The following is an 18,857-nucleotide window of genomic DNA, read 5'->3' on the forward strand; positions in this document are numbered from 1 at the left end:
TGGACTCCTTGTGCCAGAGTGACACTGTCACCAGGGGGATGAGCTGCCGTGTGTGTGTGTGAGAGAGACAGACCTGTGTGCGTGTGTTTGTGCATGTGTGCGACAGAGAAAACACACCACAGGTGCGAGAGGGACGCTTCTGGACAAGAGACAAGAGCCTGGAGTAATGTTTTAAAGTACTGAGCAGCTGCTTTTACCTGCTGGGTCTTTGGCTGGAAATAGGAAGGAACTATCCTACATAATCTTTACAAAATAAAAGCTGAACATTTTAATATCACTCATAAAGACAGCAGGGACTGAAAGACTGGAGCTTCACTTCTCAAGGAGGGAGTAACATTGACCAAAGTGGACCAGGGTGGCATTGAAAAGATGCCCACGACAAAAATAAAAAAAACTTCCTTTGAACGGTGACACTGAGAGTAGGAGGATGATAGATGCGAGTTAAAAGGGACAAGTGGACTGTGGTTAGAGATTTTTTTTTTTTTTTTTCTGGACATCAAAACTGATTCAACTCCAGACTTGAGCATTAGAGTTGTTATCCACTCGGGAATATGTGTCCGTCTGTGGAGTGAGAAGCCTTTCATGCGGGAGCCTGTGACTATCTGTGAGTTTGAGAGGAATCTGCTGTCTTTTTCTGCTAGCACCATCAGGAACCCAGTCTTCTCACTTTTGACGGATTATTCATCCACTCTGCAGGGGGGGCTTATTGCTAGAAATGCCAGTGGCAAATTCAGTCATAGGTAATACGCCCTCCTAAACTGGATTTGCTCCAAGCCACCAGATTTGGATTTGTCTACAACCGCCTCTGCTGTCTGCTCATGACATATGGCTTTGTGAAAGGTGACATTTTCATGAATTTTAGAATATTTATTCTCTTTGATAAGCACACACTCACACCTACACTCATACAGTAGACGGCCAGGGACAGTGACGTGTCTGTGCATGGGAGCGCCTGCTCACATGGGACTCATTCACCCCTGTTAGGACCATGTTGAGATGGGAGATTGATTTCTTTCTGTTCCGCTGCCCTTTGATGACAATTAAGTCCCAAAATACTAATTAAATGCTGTTTTATTTTACTTCCAGGCATGAATATAGGCTGAACTCCCTCTAGATGCCTTATCAGTTTTATCAATGTTTTATTTCTTCTATTGTGTTAGCTTAGAGGTTTATTCACTGCAATTTAAAGCTTGTGACAAATTTAACTTCCTATTTCTTTCTTGTTTTTTAAACCCAGGAGCTTTAATTTGGGCCTCTCATTAACAATTACACATCAGCACTGAGCCATCAAAAGACACTGGATTAAGTTCAAAATGGCCACCTCCATGTATCCACTCTTGATAAGCTTCTCGCTGGCCTTTCTTCTGGGTTTGACCCCTCTGGGTGGACTGAACTCACGGCCCTCGGGTCAGGCTTTGGCCCAGGTCTCCTCCAGCAACCAGACAACAGAACCATCTAGGTTGCCGGAGGCTTCCCTGGCTACGCCCACACCGGATACCGAAGACCAAACAGCTCCAAGTGGCGGTAACCGATGCTGGGGTTACTATGATGTCATGGGCCAGTGGGACCCTCCTTTCAACTGCAATGCAGGAATCTACTTGTTCTGTTGCGGTTCCTGCTTCTACCGCTTCTGCTGCCAGTTCAAAATTCACAGTTTGGACCAGACTTCCTGTTCCAACTATGACACACCTGTGTGGGCCAATACTGGGAGACCAGCGGCACCTGTCACGGAGGTCCAGGAGGAGCCAGACCGCGATCGAACCCACATGATCGTGTATATTATCTGTGGAGTGGTGGCCATCATGGTGTTGGTCGGGATTTTCACCAAGTTGGGGCTGGAGAAGAGTCAGGGAGGACAGACTGACATGAGCAACTCCAGGTAAGAAATGAGAGAGAAGAATTGTTGAGTGTGATTGTCACTAATCAAGAATGGCTGTGAGTAAATATACTGTATTTATATATATGATAAAGACGTAAGCATCAGTTAATATTATGCTGACAGATTTCTTTGCTTTTATAAGATTAATTTCCAGAATGTGGATAGAATGTGAAGATGTCTGGATGTATAAGTATCATCTGATCTTTTTAAGTTAAAGTTGCACTTCAATGCTTTGGAAAGCTTTGAGATTTGGATGAGAAGTACTTGTGAAGCTGCGGCCAACAGCCGGTTAGCTTAGCACAAAATAAAGACTATTTTGGAAGCCATTATGGAATAAAAAAAAATGAATGAAAAAATAAACAAATAATAATAAAATCAATAAATAAAAACAAATATTTCAAGTATGTTTAGTTCTACACTTCATGTTTTGGACAAATTTTGATATGACATGATCAGTAGAGTTGGACAGAACCACATCTATCCTACTGATATGAAAGTGAGTTCAGTCTTCTCATTTATATTTCAGACTTACTGAGCAAGTTAACTATTCAGTTGCTTGTGACAAACTGTAATTAGATTACTTCAACAATTATTCAACAGAGTAAATAGTCTGTTCATATCAGCTGGGCCAGCTCCATCTAGAGCGCTTTTAAAGGAGATCTTTGTAAGTTTTGCTATTGCTACATACGCAATGTCAAACATATTTTCCTTATTGCTGTTTCAAGCACTGGAGAACAGGGACAGTTTTCACTGCTTTCTTCCACTGAACTGACATCCTGACATGCTGGCCCCACCCTGTCTTGGTTCGCTGTAGCCTCCAAACTGCCTCAAAAACATTGTGCTGCTCAGAGGGCAGATTATAACCTCTGCTCTTGTAAACACAATGATGGACAAACCGTCCAAAGTCATGAGAAGAAGAAGAATATGAATCTCTATGATTTAACAACCCATGTTTTCACTAAATGATCAACCGCAAGTAAATTAATGTTTGCCCATCTGAGATAAGGTCTGCATTTGTGTCTTTGAGTGTGTAGATGATTAAATGCACTTTTGTTTATCAGTATATGTGTGAGCAAGTCACCAACTGGGTATTAAATCTAGTGTCTGAGTGAGGTGATAATGGATGTGATGTCTGTTCGAAACCATGAGGGAGAGATGGATGTAGTGACAGAGTGGAGGAGAGAGAGCGAGCACCGGATGGAGCTTCTGACAGGGGGATTGAGATTCAAAAGGACAGATGTCAGGTGATAGTAAGGGAGGAGTTTAGGGGCAGAGGGTTTTGCATTGGGGTTGTGTTGTGTTTTGTCCGTATTTGTATAGCCGTTTCACATTGATGGGTGATTGATTGCTGTGACACAACTATGACTGTGGCAATGTATGGCCTCCAGTGAACAATGAGAAGGGTGGTTTTTGGAAGGGTGGGCTATTGAGCGGATGTGACTGGCGTGCAGCCAACAGTTGATTCTAGTACAGCGAGTACAGTGCGTGTGTGTGTGTATGCATGTGCGTGCTCGTGTTTGTGTGAATGGTGAGTCTCCAGTATTAGGAGTTAGGGTTAGAGATGGGCCAATGGGGCTCCTCTAAAATCCTGTCATTACCAGATATCCTCTCAAGCTTCCAAGGCATGGTGAGAAGAGGAAGAGGAGGATGGCAGTGGACATCAGCGCTCATTAATGTTACACTGCACTGAGACTCCACAGCACAATAGAAGCTCTCGACACATTTTCATCCCCTGAACTAAGTGAAAATGTGAATATTTAATACCTGAATCAAGGGATTGCTTCAGAGACATTTCTGACTTAATGTTGGCTATCTTCACAGGTCGGTCATATGCAGGTCATACTGTCAAAAAAATGTTTGTCTTGACGTTTCCAGGAGGTGACATGTGTCTGCCTCCCATTAGCAGGACAGATGTTGGCAAGCATCTGTCCCGCTGAAGTGTCCTGGAGCAAGACACTAAAACTATATTTGTACGACTGCTTGCTTTGACCTTCATGGGTGGAAACTTTTAGCAAAATGTATTATTTAGATCATTATTCTCAGGCAATTAAAATCATACATACAAATCCAAGCCATAGTCCATCAAGTCCTACTTTCTGCTTATTATGAGGTTTAATAATTGCACAAAACTATTGCTCTGTATTTATTTGAAAAACATTGCCATTAGTTGCTTTAAAGGGCAAAATTTTAAATCCAAAAAACATGATCAACTCCGAAAGTATGAGCTGAGTATGAGTACAGTATGAACTCCCAACATCTCTGCTTGTTTGGATTATGTTGTTGAGAGGCAACGCAAGATTTAAGTGTTGCTTGCACGTGGTAATCTATCAGTAATATTATTTATAGTATTTATAAAGATAAATTGTACTCCTGGAAAAGTGCTGAATAATGGCAAGTCACATTTTTTAGGTAATAATAATCTGCTCTTCCAGACAGTTGAAGTGATTTGCTCTGGCTGATTAGACCTCCTTAAAGGGCAGAGGGCTCTTGTCAGGGTGGACTACATAGTGGCATTCTTACTTTTACTCAAAGGATTATCAATGCATGTGGAAATAGGATTTCTTGCAGAGATTGGCATGTTCTGACAGACGGAATTTGTTCAGTCTTCATGACTGAGCATATGGGTTAAAAAAAATCATATGTTTCCTTAGATTTTCTGAATCTGCTTCAAAACACACAGAGAAAAGAGGAACCCCAGGGGAGTAATTTTCTTTTCTTTTTTTAATCTTACTAACAGGATGGGAATTAAAAGTCAGAGAAAAGAAGAAAAGAATTGACTGTGAGGAACACAGAGAAAGGGGACAGAGATGGCTAAATTGGGGAAAGTGACTACTTAGATACTGTCAGATTCATTTTACTTGACATTGGAGCTAAACACTGTGATGTGACCACAGCTCAGTGATAACAGAGGCTGTGGAAGGACAGTCTGCTGGAGCATGAAGTTGTGAGATATGAGGATGAAGGGGGGGAAGTTACATGAGAGAGTAAGAGTTGACGATGAATGAAGGGCTCTGCTGATTGGCCATAAAAAGCTGCGTGGATGGCTGGTTACCTCCGTGAGCGTGGATAATGATGGCCCGAAAAAGTCTTAGGAAAGGTGTTAGCGTCATACCCCAGGGTTTGTGTCAAACTGATGAAACACATGCTGTTGTTACCAACCGGCTGCAACTACAGCCACAAAATGGCTGTACTAGCCTATGTGAATGTCTAAAATTCCAATAAATATATATCTGAGCAAAAAAGCTAATAGGCAATGTTGGACAGAGTTACCTGTGGAATAAAAAAGGCAATTTTGTGTCTCTCTAGATTAGCTGTGGTGAAATTTGTTTATCATATTCATGTGTAGGCATCACATTTTAAAATTCATTTGACAGCAAGACACTTTCACCCCGCTGTGAGTCGATGTCCATGAATGTGTGTTTGTGTGTTTGTGTGCTGTGTGTGTGTGTGTGTGCACTCAACAAATAATTCCAGCCATAAAGCTGTTGAGGTGGTAATGCACAGAAACCTTCAGGTCAGGCAATCGCAACAGGCAGCAGCACAATGAAACACTGTGCAATACACACACAGGCCTCTCATTTTAACTGCATGTGTCCCCTCCATTACGCTGCTCCTCACCTCCCTAGCGACTCTGTGTTTTTGTTTTGCTCTCAGTCTGTCTGCTGCTGCGTCTGTTGTGTGGAAACTGCTGCAAAGCTAAATTAAAAATGAATAGTGTCCTTTGATATATGATTCAGCCTGTGGAATCAATGTACAGGACTGATCAATTAATGACAACACAAAAGGGCCTTTCATGTATAGTGCAATAAACAGGATTATATTACCACAGCAGTTAAAAGCTAAGAGTTTTCAACAATGAGGCAGCAGAAAGTGCAGAAATGACCATACGAAACATATACACGGTTTCAACGTGGCCCTGCGACGCCCTGTTGTCAGACCACTGCGCACATTGCAGTTGTAATAATCACTGCCAGAGATATTAAACCATTGGCCGACAAATCACCTGAAAGTAAACCATCGTGAAATACATCTATAAAAATATAGCTGTGGAGCATAACTGAATACACAGCAATTTAAGGACAATAAAATGATGCTTAGCAGCCAATAGCGTAAACTATCTAAATGTTGGGATGTGAATTAATGACAGTGTTAGCAGGATGAGGATCATGCTAGCACAGAATCAACAAACAGGTAATGCTTACTTTTGTCTGCATTAAAAAAAAGAAAAAATTTGTATATTCTTCCGCACGACTAAATAACTGTTAATATATTGTATTAAAAACATCCAGCACATGCTATGACAACATACAAAACAAAAAAAATCCAGAAATGAGTTTGTCATGAAGATCTTTGATGATGGAAAATAAAGGAAAGTCATGCACTAACAAAGAGGGAGCTGACGCCTCAGCAGTGACCTTCATTAACGCTGCTGATGATGTTTGGAGAATCTGTTCTGCTGAAACATCAGGCAGCTCACATGCTTTTGTGAACGCTTCATACCTAAACCTATCAGTAGTCCCTCTAACACGCACACAACACGGCGCCCACCGTTCCCCTCAACAGCATTGTTCCACTTATCATAAGTTATTCTCCTGAAGAACTGCATGCTCAAGGGCACGGGCGATTGAACGACCCACCGGGGATCTAAACAGCCATTTCCATTGGCCATTCTATTGGTTTACTCCATTGTGTTTCATCAACAGCGCTCTCTATTTCCGTTATTGTTCAGCCACAGCGGCGCTTTTCATCATTGCCCGTGACAAGTGTTTAGAGCCAAGAGATAAACATGCGTGCACCACTTTGCATTTTCTCAAAACGTTTACAGCCGTGGCCAGATGAACATTTCATAGTCAGTTGTGCGGTCCAAATTGTGCTGATGTTTTATGTGCGGGTGTTTCCAGGGTGTCATAACACAACAATGGGAACTGAGCGTCTCCACCTAGAACAAAAGTTATTTCACAGTGCAGAGACACGCTGATTAAAGCTATCAAAGACAAAGTGAAGAGAAAGAGTTCCAAAAAAAAAACAAAACAAAAAAAAAAAAAAAAACCAACAGATCAAACATTTCCTTAAATTGACTCACAAAGAGGCTCGTCAGTGATGAAAACTGTGTCTTCAGCCTTCAGCACTGTTTTCACCTCTATTGGTTGAGCTGTTGCTATTCTCACCTTTAATTAACAAGTGCCTGTGTATTTCAGTCAGGCTCATTTGCCTTGTTAAGTTAACTTCCTCCCTCCATGCTTGATCCAAACCCAAAATAAACTCTTTGATGCTGCAGCAGAATGAAAAAAAAAACAAAAAAACAAAAAACAAAACTAAACTAAAAAAAACTAAACAAAACCCACACACACACTCAGAAGTGTGCAAAGTTAATTTAGAATAGAAAAGAACTAACACATAATACATAAATATATAGTTTTTTCCCATTACTTACCATGCACATTTAGGGAGAGGGTGGTAATTGTGAATATTTTGAAACTGGGACTTATTTTTGTCCCATCACAATGTGTTGAACATTTAATCACTGACTTTACTCTGCCAATAAAAAAGCACTGCAAGGCCGAAGTGATCTCGGGAACCTGGACTTCAAAGAACAGATAATCTGCTCTAAAAAAACATGCATGGTGTAGATAGTTAGCTGAGTGTTACTGAAAGTTTTCTTTCACGCGCTTTACTTGAACACACTTCAAAATGAAAGGTTTAAGAGATTTTAACTAGCACAGCTGCGGAAAGCCCCTCTGAGAAGCTATAAGGTGTCAGATCAGTGTGTTTTATTCTTTCATCTCGTCCAGGCAAAGCAGCTCTAATCTAATCGCAGTTTTATGATGTTCATGTGTGGCGCTGTGGCAGAAGAATGACTGATCATCTTCAAACACGACTGAAACCACGCCGTTTTATGTTTCCGGCGGTATGACAATGAAAAATAATAAGGGAAGACGAGATCAGAAAAAAGTTTATATTCCATTTTCTCGACAACCTCACAACATAATAAGTATCTACGAAATAGAATAGGCTAGAAATGATTGTTATGTACCTATTTCTCCTGGCAAGTGGGACCTTGAGTCTCCGACCAGATCGATATGCTGAGTTGATAAGTGAAGAGCATGGACAGGGCCATTGTGGACCAACTCTTTTGGTGTTGCGATTACAACTATCTGTTCTTGCTGATCTTGCTGGTGACCTGTCACGGTTTCTCTCCCTAAAACTCACTTAGTGGCCTGAATTATTTGTGGATACGTTTAATATACCATGACATCTCCAAATAATGATGTGATGAGTTCTAATGAGTTTGTAGTGCTTGCAAATGAATAGGTTTTACTTGCAACAGTTTGGTTTTACGGTGTAGCTGTATCTACTTCATTCGAATTCATCCAGTACTTCTTCCATCACCAGAAGTGCAGTGGTGTTCAGGCGTCTTTATTTTTATGTACATGTCTCACAGAGGCAGCTGTATCTGGTACAATTGTAACGCCACACCACACCTCAGTGCAGCAGAGCTCGGCGAGAGAGATTGCTGCAGAGCGCTGAAGTTCCTCAGCTCAACTGTTGCTGCAGTGGCTCCACACCAGATCAGCTCATCTCCATATTTTTTTCCTTTCTTCGCCATGTTCCCATGCACCCTATTTATTCCTCCCTTTATCTTTGTCGGTCATTGTCATATTTCTTATTAATTCCTCTCCTGTTTCTTAGCCTCGCCCTATTTCTGTTTCCACTGCCTGTCTCTTTGAATGTGCCAAAAGAAATCAGGCTGAAAAATCTGCATGACAGATGGTCAGATTTAAGAACAAAATGGCTTGATATTTTTCATGTTTATAGCATTTGCAGGGTCCCTTTGGGCACTTTATGCATATTATTAAAGTGGTATGAATTGGCTGGAAAAAAATATGAAATTGCAGTCATTCATTAAAATTATCATCAAAATAATGTCACTACAGAAAGCAGCATAAATGCACTTTATCATGAGTGAATTGCACTCACTTAACCATGCTGCCTTGTGTGAGAAAAAGGTGATTTTTAAGATTAGAATGTCAGTTTTGAAATTCTCAGTTTCTGTATTCTGGTTCCCAGAAAGGTGAAACTCATTTCTACTGTTAAAAGGAAGTGTATTGTATTCTCTAACATTGCCCATGTCTTCTTTTTCTTTCCAGCTTGGATAAAAGTCAGAAATGCAACAGCCCATCTTGTGGTTGCAGTTTCATTTCATCTCCTCTCTTTGACTCTGATTTAATTTCATGCCAAACCAAAGTCATGCCTCCTCGTCATTTTACCGTTTTTGTTTTGAAGGATGTTTGCACTCATGCGCCTAAATTGGTTGGTGTTTACTGCATGTCTGGCAAAGGACAAATGGCCACGCCACCATTTCTCAAGAAGGGGAATTATAGATAAGTGTGATTACTTCATAAAAAGGGGTTTGTTTTGGAGCAGAGCTGTGGGCTGTCAACAGGGATCTGTGTCTTTTTAGACTTTGCAAATTAGACACACTGCAGGAGCTTTGTGGGAGGCACTGTTGTTGTGTACATAAATTGCCATGCCTATAGTCAGTCTAACAAAGCTTTGGAAACTCTGCAGAGCTGGGTAAAGTCTGGTCTAAGTGTTACAGTGTGTGTGTTTGGGTCGCACTCTTGGCTCTGTGTGTATATACAGTCTATATGAAGTTTGGGAACAACGTGGGCTCTTTTCACTCCAGTGATCCTGGTAATGGTCTTGTCCCTTGTAGATTGACGTTGCCTCCAAGTTGCCCTGACAGAAAATCAACTGCTTGCATGTAGCTGTGTGCTGGAGCACACACAGTGGCAAACATCACCACTGTCTGTGTACTGTAGCCCCTATCTATCAAATCTGAAATTATCTAGTCTGCTAATCTAATCATCCCCATCTCACTCTTCTCAGCAATTATGTATCAAATTTCTATTTTATTTTTTTTTGCTACTGCTCTTCAAACTCCTGGTTCCTTTTTATCTTTTCACCTTTCAGGTTTTCAGTCAGTTGAATGAAGAATAGTAAAATATTTCAGCTGGAAGCAAGTACTAAAGTAACCAGCGTTGACAAATGTATGTGTCCATCTCTGTTTTTTCATTGTTAATGTTGTGTTTACTGGTTTCAAATAATTGTTTTTAATTCTTTAAGTAATTCATTTAGTTTTCTATTTTTATTTTAGCAAGCTCATTTACAAGGTGGCTAACAGGACAGTATGTTGTAGCGCTTGTTCAAAACGTACATTTTTACCATTGAGTTCTGCCTCAAATCTTCAACCCAATTTCTGTGGAGCTAAACATGAGCGACAAAAAAAAAAAAGAAAAAAAAAAAGAAGAAGAAACACCAGCAACAACTGTGTCTGGATTCTCTCTCTTCTCACGAATCTCTCCACACTGTGCAGCATCCACAGCATTTATCTCTATATTTTATAAATGTGATGATTACCCCGGTGCGCTGTCAAAAATGATGCATGATAATGATGATGATGACGATTAGTTTCTGAAATCTTAATTTCCTGCTCGCTACTGATAAAGTGCAGAATTAAGGGGCGGCAGGGGCGTGGTGGATGGAGGATGCTGCAGGGTCCTCGTCCAGTTCCAACCGGTGTCACTTGCCATGTCATTCCCAACTCTCTCCCTATCCTATTTCCTTCTGTCTCTTTCCAGTCTCTCTCCCAAAAAATCTATTGAGTTGACTGAGCAGTAAATGTGTAAAAGATGGAGTGATGTTACAGCATGAACATATTAAGAAGACTTGATTCTGGATAGTTCACTCCCAACTTTTTATTACAACCCCAATTTTTATTCCATGGGGATTTTAGAATTATTTCCCTGAGACTCAAAAAGGGAATTTTATTTCTGTGATGCTATCCCTGGTGATTCTGGTATCCAGCTGTTATAACACACCCATGTTTTAGACACAGCCCTATGTTAGCTACCTGCATCAGAGATGGAGAGTGAAGATCAGCCCTGTCTGCACAGATATTAGTCAACAGATGTCAAAAGAAAAATTCTAACCTGAGAATAAATCTGTTCATTTTCTGAATCCATTAGAATGAACAGATTTAGATTTATTTATTAACTGGCGTGACTGCGCTTTGGAACTGATTATTATCAGTTGTGTCAATAAAGCAAGATCTCTCCAAAAATGCACATACACACTGAGGCTGAAAAGTGACTTTAATGCTTTCAGCATTCAATCTACTGACCATAAGTGGACTGACCATCACTGGTTGTGAAAAAATTATTGAGGACTGTATTGAAGGGTATGCGAAAAAGGCCCTGCTATGTATTAGGTCAGTAAAGATTTCCCCAGTCTTGACTGTATGGCCTCAGTCTCTCCTTTCAAGTTCTTTTCAGTACAACATGGTATTCATTTTTAAATGATGGTTCAGTTTAAGGGAAAATACAAGACAAAGAACAATATGATATGAGGCCTGGCTACTCTGATTGACTGTACCACACACGGCAAACAACCAAAGAGTACACACCAGGTGCGCTCCACCCTCACTCCTCTTCAGTTCCACCTTCTCCTCTAAATACACTATCCTCTTGCTCCAAGAAACAGCATGGCGGAAGCCAATTTACAACCTCAAGGCTTCAAAGCTACTTGCCACAGGCCAGGGCGGACAACATCGCTGTGGATTGCCATTCAGTCTCTGCAAGTTAACACTTTTTATCACAGTTGTCATCAGTATATCTGCGCTCTGTTCCAAAAGGAAGTACAGTCCTTACTCATCACAATCATTTCTAATTTAGTGTTGATAACACAAAGTAATTGTTTTTTTTTTCTCCTCACTTTTGTGTTTTACTTTGCAAGGCCAAAACCAAAATGTCGTGTTGCATGTGGATGCAAGGCTGTTTCTGACTGTTGCTCTCACTTGCTTCCCTTCCCATCTTATTTCCTCCCCTTTCTGTTTGCCACATCTGAAAGCCTACAAGTAAATTAAACAAAAGAAGAGACTTTTCTTTGTCTTTCTCTCTTTTTTTGTCTATTCAAACAAATAATTACCAGCTCACTCATATTGCCCCAACCGTTGTGCATATTCAGCATTGTGCAGGAACACAGATGAAAACAGAAGTGTGTTGATAGGAAGAAACTCAGAAGGGAAAACAGGGTGGCACAGTGAGGAGTGAATTCACTTCTTTACACTGTTCTCGACTTTTATCCTTGTTCTTCTCCTGCTTGCTTTTCAGATTTGTATTCTTATGCTTGTCTCATTCCTCATTGGTCTTTTCCTTTGTCTCTGTCTCCCTGCTCGCCCTTTCCTGTCTTTCTTCTCTCTCTCCCGCTCTCTTTTCCCAAACTTTTTGTGGCACAATATGCAGAACATCTAAGTGTGATGCCACACTCTGTCTGCAAAAACTGATCTGCTCTGTCCTGCATTTGAGAGCAACTCCCTATTATTATTTGTTTTTTCAATACTTACCTTTCGTATTGGTTTTCTACAGTGTCCCTGCATGGTCTCTGCATTTTACTGACTGACACACACACACACACACACACACACACACACACACATAAGAAAGTTAGTGTTGGTTAAAAAAATAACAAACAAAATGAAAAATATCATGTTTTTCTGGCTGATTCTCATCCTGTAGTCATGAAAACCACCTAATGTTTACTGCATCACAAACACGTGCGTGTGTGTGCGTGTGCATGTTGTGTGCCTGGCATTACACTGGAATTGAAATACTCTCCAGAAGCTACAACAAGCAGCACTACTTGGCTGTTTGTGATCTTATAGCAGGGTGAGGCACATGTCAGAACAAAAGTAATATATGCTTCTTCGCCAAACTATATAATAAGCGTGGGAATAGATTATAGTTTTTTAATTTACTTAATGATTTCTGAGCAGATTCCCGTGTGAGTAAAACACAATTATCATTACTTCCTGAGATGTGTGCCCATTAAATGTCTACTGTGTTCAGTTAATCAACATTTTACATTTGATAGACCAAGACAAGCTCTGCCCCTCAGTTGAAGAAGCAGACTTGCCATTAGCCCAGCTATTCATCAACATCAAACTTCTCTTTTGCAATCAGGAGGATTGTTCTCCATCATTCTCTCATCAAAGTTGCAGCCAGTAACAACCGCCTTAGTACCAACAGGATTCAAGGTCCTTTAGTATGTGGTGCCCTACACAACTTTCAGACCAACAATTAGGAGGCTGGGTGTTTCACAGCTAACAGTGGGCTGGTTTGCAGTGATTACACTTACACAAAGAAATTTAAAAAAGGTTCCTCATCAATAACTTAATCAGCACCATGATAGTAAATCAAATCAGAGTGCCAAATCATAACAACGTTACATCCAGGCACTTTACACACAGAACAAACTCTTCATGGAGTTGTCAAAGAGACCCAACATATACAGTACAAGCACGTACTGACAGTGGCAAGGAGAAGGCAGAAAGCTCTGCAGAACTGGGCTCAGGGGAGGGCGGCCATCTGCCTCGACTGGTTGGACTGAGAGAGGGAGAAATGGGGGGGCAGCAAGAGAAGCAGAGGCAGAGAGACACAGTGAGAACGAGCCTGAAGGAGAGGAGGGGGGACTTGGCAGAGAGATGGAGGTTACAACGGAAGTGAGTAGCAGTGAGTAATGACAACTAAAGGTAACTACTGCAGCAGCAGCTACTGAGCAGGGCCATGAAGAGGGGACGACTCAGCACCTGTAGGACGGGGACAGGAACAGAGAGGACAGGAGGGACAGTTGCCAAAAAAAATGTTCACCACTGAAAAATCTGCACCATTTCTATGGACAGATTTAGGGCTGCACGACGCATCGTCATCGCGATAGCCATCGCAGGACGTGCGATTTTTTTGAACATGTCAACTTTTGTTTTGCTTCAGAAATGTCGACTGTTCCTTTACGGTGACGCTACTTCCGGTGTACCTGGATGATAATGGATGATTTCTGCCGGTCAGAGGCTAGGCTAGGCTAACAAGCTAATTAGCGTTAGCGCATCCCCCCTCCGGCAGCACGAAGAAGTTACTCAAGTTACTCAAAGGTTACTCGCCAAAATTCGACAGTACAAACCCCGAAGACCAAAGTGCCCAAGGGTGAAGGATGGCTTCAGGACTAGAAATAAAGCCGGAGGAAACCACTGATTTAGAAGATGGATGACGAGTGTGACGAGGCTGGGGGACGTCATTGACGGCCAGTGAGGAAGACGCTGGAAAACAGATAAGAAATGTGAGTTTTGAATGTACGAAGAGAGTAACAGGTTTATAGAAACCAGTATTTCACCGTAGTCTACCAGCTGTAATGCTCTGCACAGTGAAATAATAAGAGACAGACTTGTTCAACATCTCAGTATACATAGAACAGCAACAATATCACAATGCCATTTTTTTTTCCGACCCGGAAACGGAAAAGCGGTCGAAGATGGATGGATGGATGCATATCCGGTAATATTGACAGTAACGTTAAACACAGCTTAACACAGGCTGGACAACTCTTTCCACGTGAAACTATACAGAACTACAGTAGCGTTAAGTCCATTACGTATATTATTTTAGTCAAAGTAAATATATTTATATATTAAATGCATGAAGTGCGGCCACCAGCAGTCTAGGCTCATAGCAGCACAACTAGATATCTCTCGGAGATATGCTGGAGCTTGATCATTAAGAGCTTTGTAGGTTAGGAGAAGGATTTTAAGAAAAGTGGTAGAAGATGGATGGAATAGCAGAAACTATTTTTCAGCAAGAGCCCTCACTGGTTGATTACACATACATGGCATTTTAGACCATTTTTGCTTCATTTGATAGTGACCGAAGGCATAGAAAAAAAGAAGCTTATTAACCAACTTCAGTTTGCTAAATAAAAGACATTAACATTAAATGATGATTTTTTTTTTTTGGTTTTGTTTAAACAGTATGATATTTGTATTCCATGGCACCTAAAGAGGGTTATATGAATAAGCCAGTGGGAGTGCAGTGCCCACAGTCAAAAATATAAACTCACAATAAGAGTTTTTTCCCCAAATCCCTTACCGTTCTCCATGCACACACACGCTCACTCATCCTCACAGAATCCTCAAAACAGCATAAACAGTAACACCAACACAGAGCTGTGCATGCGATTCTCACATTTACAATGCCAAAATAGGAGTTTTCTGTTTTTACAAAAGACTGCCATTAGTTCAAACCAGATTTGCAGGGCTTAGGGTGTTTTCAGGGAGCAGATTTTTTGTGAAATAACAAACATGAGTAATGTACACCCATGCTCTCTCACTTTCCTGTGCATCCACCAAACAACGGGAAACAGCCTTAAAAATTTATTTGTTTGTGTTGGGTTTTCTTTTCGACACAACAAGAATACGCGTGTCCACCAGTTAACTCTGTTACACTTGTCCAGAAACACAACCCAACAACTGGAAGTATGTAATTAACTGTGTTGCTGTTTTCAGTGCCACACTCTGAACTTGTCCTAGTCCTGTACATTGGATTTCATTATGGGATGGGTTGAAACACAATATGTTTACCCTCAGATACCAGCTGATTGCGAAAAACTGATCAGCTTTAGAAAGCATGGCTTTTTTTATACGTTATCATATGAAATCACTATTAGTGCTTATATTTCATGTATTTTGTATATGAAAAGTATTCCTATTTGATTAAATAGGCCACAACTAAGACACGTGGACCGCATGCACACGGTTAAGTTGCAGCTGGTTTCATTGTGTTTGGGATATGACAACAAAAGACAAAACTCCGGCTCAGTAATGCCATGAGTGTAGCAGACTATAATCATCATGATATTAATCTACAGGTGAAGGAAGAGGTTGTATTTGTAATTACTTCATTTACTGAGCTGAAATTAGCAATTGCAAGCATTCAGTCACTGGAGAAGCTGCAGCGTAGGTCGGGGTCAAACTCAGCAATGAAAATGTAGCTAAGCTATCTTTCATTTACAGCAGCTGTCCAAGTGTAACAGGCTGACTTTGTCATGTTTCTGCGTGAATGCATCGCAAATAAAGAACCTGTCAGAGAAGCAAATGATGAAGGAAAGGATGTTTTCTGTTTTTAAGGTGGAATGATTTCTTGCCCTCAATGCCTGACACACGTCAATAGATAACAAAGATCATTTAATTAGTTTTTAATTAGCTGTCTTGCACAACAAGTCCTGTAGAAATTGTATATATATATAAATTAGTACTTTACATGGGTTTGATTGAGCTCCTTCTTGCTCTCAAGGATATAAAATCCAAATTTTACCATAAAATATGCCTTCAGAGAACATGAGGCAGGTTGAACTACTTCTTCCTTTACGTTTACATTTTCCATTGCTTCAGCTACACAGGGGTTGGAGTGCTAAACTCATGGTTCAGAAAATATTATAATCACGCACTGAAAAATATGAATCCTTTCATCTTTAAAATTTCATTTTGAATTTCTAAATAAAATTATATAAACATCAGAAAAAAGAGATGTGATTCCAATCTTTTTTCACACCTATAGACAACACAAAAAAGAATGAAAATAAATAAAAAGACACAAAGGAGCAACAGCGTAAACTGTATCTCTGCTATCTCTTCGGAACCGGACAGTATTTGTTCTTTGCACTCAGGATTAATAACACAGTGTTTGAACTATAGTGAAAATCAATCAGGATTCAGCCCTGCAGTTATGTTGACACTATCATAGTACAGAGGAGCCACTGTGTTGCGGCTGCGCCGTTCGTTGAGCCAACAGCATGTACTACATTCAGTATTTTACCTGAATCATGACTGGGGCAAATTAAGGGTTTTTACTGAAGTGACTGAAATTCAATTTAAAAAGTCAACATACTCAAAATTTTTGCAACAAGATCATGGTCGACACTTGCCCTGAGTCTGAATTTGAATTGTGCTACACAGATGCACACATCAAACATGGGCACACTCACATTTGGCAGCAGTGAAGTAGTCGATATATGTGTTTTAATTATACCGATGCTGTTTCAACATTTCAATGTCAGCATGAAGAAAGAAAGATGGACAAGGAAGTGAGCGACAAATGAGAGAGGAGAAGAGATTTTGATATCTTGCCCTTGAGCTGCAGTGAAAACAATATAAAACTCCCCATGGGTTGCCGTGAAATAACACAGAGCCAATGGAAATTGACGGGGTGAACTGATATTTCTCATCTCTACATGACAGCCATGATGGTCAAAATACAACTCTTCTTATGCATTCCCTCCTACCTCTTTCCAGTCATCTGTTTTTCAATCAATCACCTTGATCCCCATTGTACTCTTCTTCCATGCTCCCCTTTCCTCCTCTCGTTCCCTCCTCCATTACTTTGTCTCCAAACTGGTGTCTGACCACCCATATATATATATATACATATATATATATATATATATATATATGTATATATATATAGACCATCTTGTGCACTTATTTCTTCATCTACAATGCTGCTTGTCCAAAATGAAACTCACAAAGCCGCTATATGCAGCCAATTAAACTGATAACTCAGCTAATTTGAGACACGACTCTTCTAACTGATCATCAGCAGACCTTTGCTTTCGACAGGCTGCTCTAAGGGCTGCAAACAGAGATATTAAATGTGCTGATGCTGCAGGCCTAGGCCTGAAAATATCCAAAAGGCCAACTCTGGAGGACTGAATGGCTGTACAGGGAACATAATCTAAAAAACGCATACATGGAACACAGACTGCACTGTGGTCAGCCATTTCAATTAAATGGAAAATGGAAAGGGAAATGCTCTTCTGAATGGAAAAGATGTTTCTGAAATCATGTGCATGATGGAGCACCATGGAAATGAAACTTGGTAATAACAACATGACCAACGTTGTTGAAGGGTCATTTTTCTGTTTTGCAGCTAGCCTGGATGTTTTTGAACATCAGATGCAAATAGTTGTGCCTTAAAAGCCTCTATGAGGCTTGTGTTATACCCGGTACTGCTGAAGCAACAGCTGTTTGTGTTGGTACGATGAAGCATATAATGATCACCTCCCTGATAGTCCCGACTGTGAAAAACTTGGCAGTGGTAACTGCACTGAGGATATCCGCCCAGGTGTGAGAAACTGTAATATTTAGACTGCTTACCTTTTACTGGGTTGATTTGAGAAAAAAAAAAAAAAAAGCAGTCTGGGTTCAGCTATTACTGCAGGGAACAAAGTCACTTCATGAATACTGTTCATTCTCATCTTCCTACCTTTCACATTGATGGAGTGAGGCCACTGGTTACCACCAATCCTCATTACCAATAGACCCAGCCCTGTTTCCCAGTATTCAGCTGTGTTCAGAGTTCTTACACTCCTTATGAATGTGGAGCACAAAGGCACATGGTTGCATAATGCAGGACAAGGGAAGAGTGAGTGAGAGTGAGCGAGTTTGGGGAAAATCAGTAACAGAGCTCCTCTTTGGGAAGACAGAGGGCACAGAGATAAAGCAAAGAGATGGGTGAGAAGAAAATGTGACAAAGAGTTGGTTAGTGTAAGTGACAGAGAGATAAGCTGAGACACAAAAGGAAAAGAGCAGGAGCTGAACAGGGACAAGAGACAGACTGATAGGTCCATATAAGCAAAGACGCAGGAGATGTTTTTATTTCCAGGCTTTTTCATTATGCATGAAGTTAGAGATAAAGATAGTCCATGCCTTCATTTAGATTCAAGGCAGGAAGTGGTGATGCTGGCTAAAACAGTTTTGCTTTGTTTGCCTGCTAATTTTTAAAAGTAAATCTATTTTTAAATAGGTTGCGATTAACTTAATTTTATTGTTAGAAAAAGTAATTGGACTGAAAATCCATGAGTGCAAATTAATCTGGCATGATGATGAAGAAAAAAAAAACATGCACATGAATTAAAAGATAACAAGAATATTTAATTTACTTATTTATTGCGCTTACATGTATAAATGAAATGCCAAATGCCAAAAAAATGCTATACAAATCATTTAATTATAAAGTTGAAATACAGATACATATTTTTCAATGTAGAATGAAAAAAAGGACAGATGAATGAGAAGATTAATAATGCAATTAGCTCT

At 40.4% G+C, this 18,857-nt stretch overlaps 1 protein-coding gene across 1 annotated transcript in view; it reads left to right on the forward strand.

The window, feature by feature from the left end:
• The first annotated feature begins 1,313 nt into the window (after positions 1-1,313).
• The window catches only part of LOC115047262 (protein shisa-8), an 81,168-nt gene continuing 63,624 nt past the window's right edge, over positions 1,314-18,857 (forward strand). Inside the window, exon 1 of the mRNA XM_029508070.1 lies at positions 1,314-1,879. Coding sequence (XP_029363930.1) covers positions 1,314-1,879 — 566 coding nt within the window. The remainder of the gene's footprint in view (positions 1,880-18,857) is intronic.

Source organism: Echeneis naucrates, chromosome 8, assembly GCF_900963305.1.
Source record: "Echeneis naucrates chromosome 8, fEcheNa1.1, whole genome shotgun sequence".
Classification (NCBI taxonomy): domain Eukaryota; kingdom Metazoa; phylum Chordata; class Actinopteri; order Carangiformes; family Echeneidae; genus Echeneis; species Echeneis naucrates.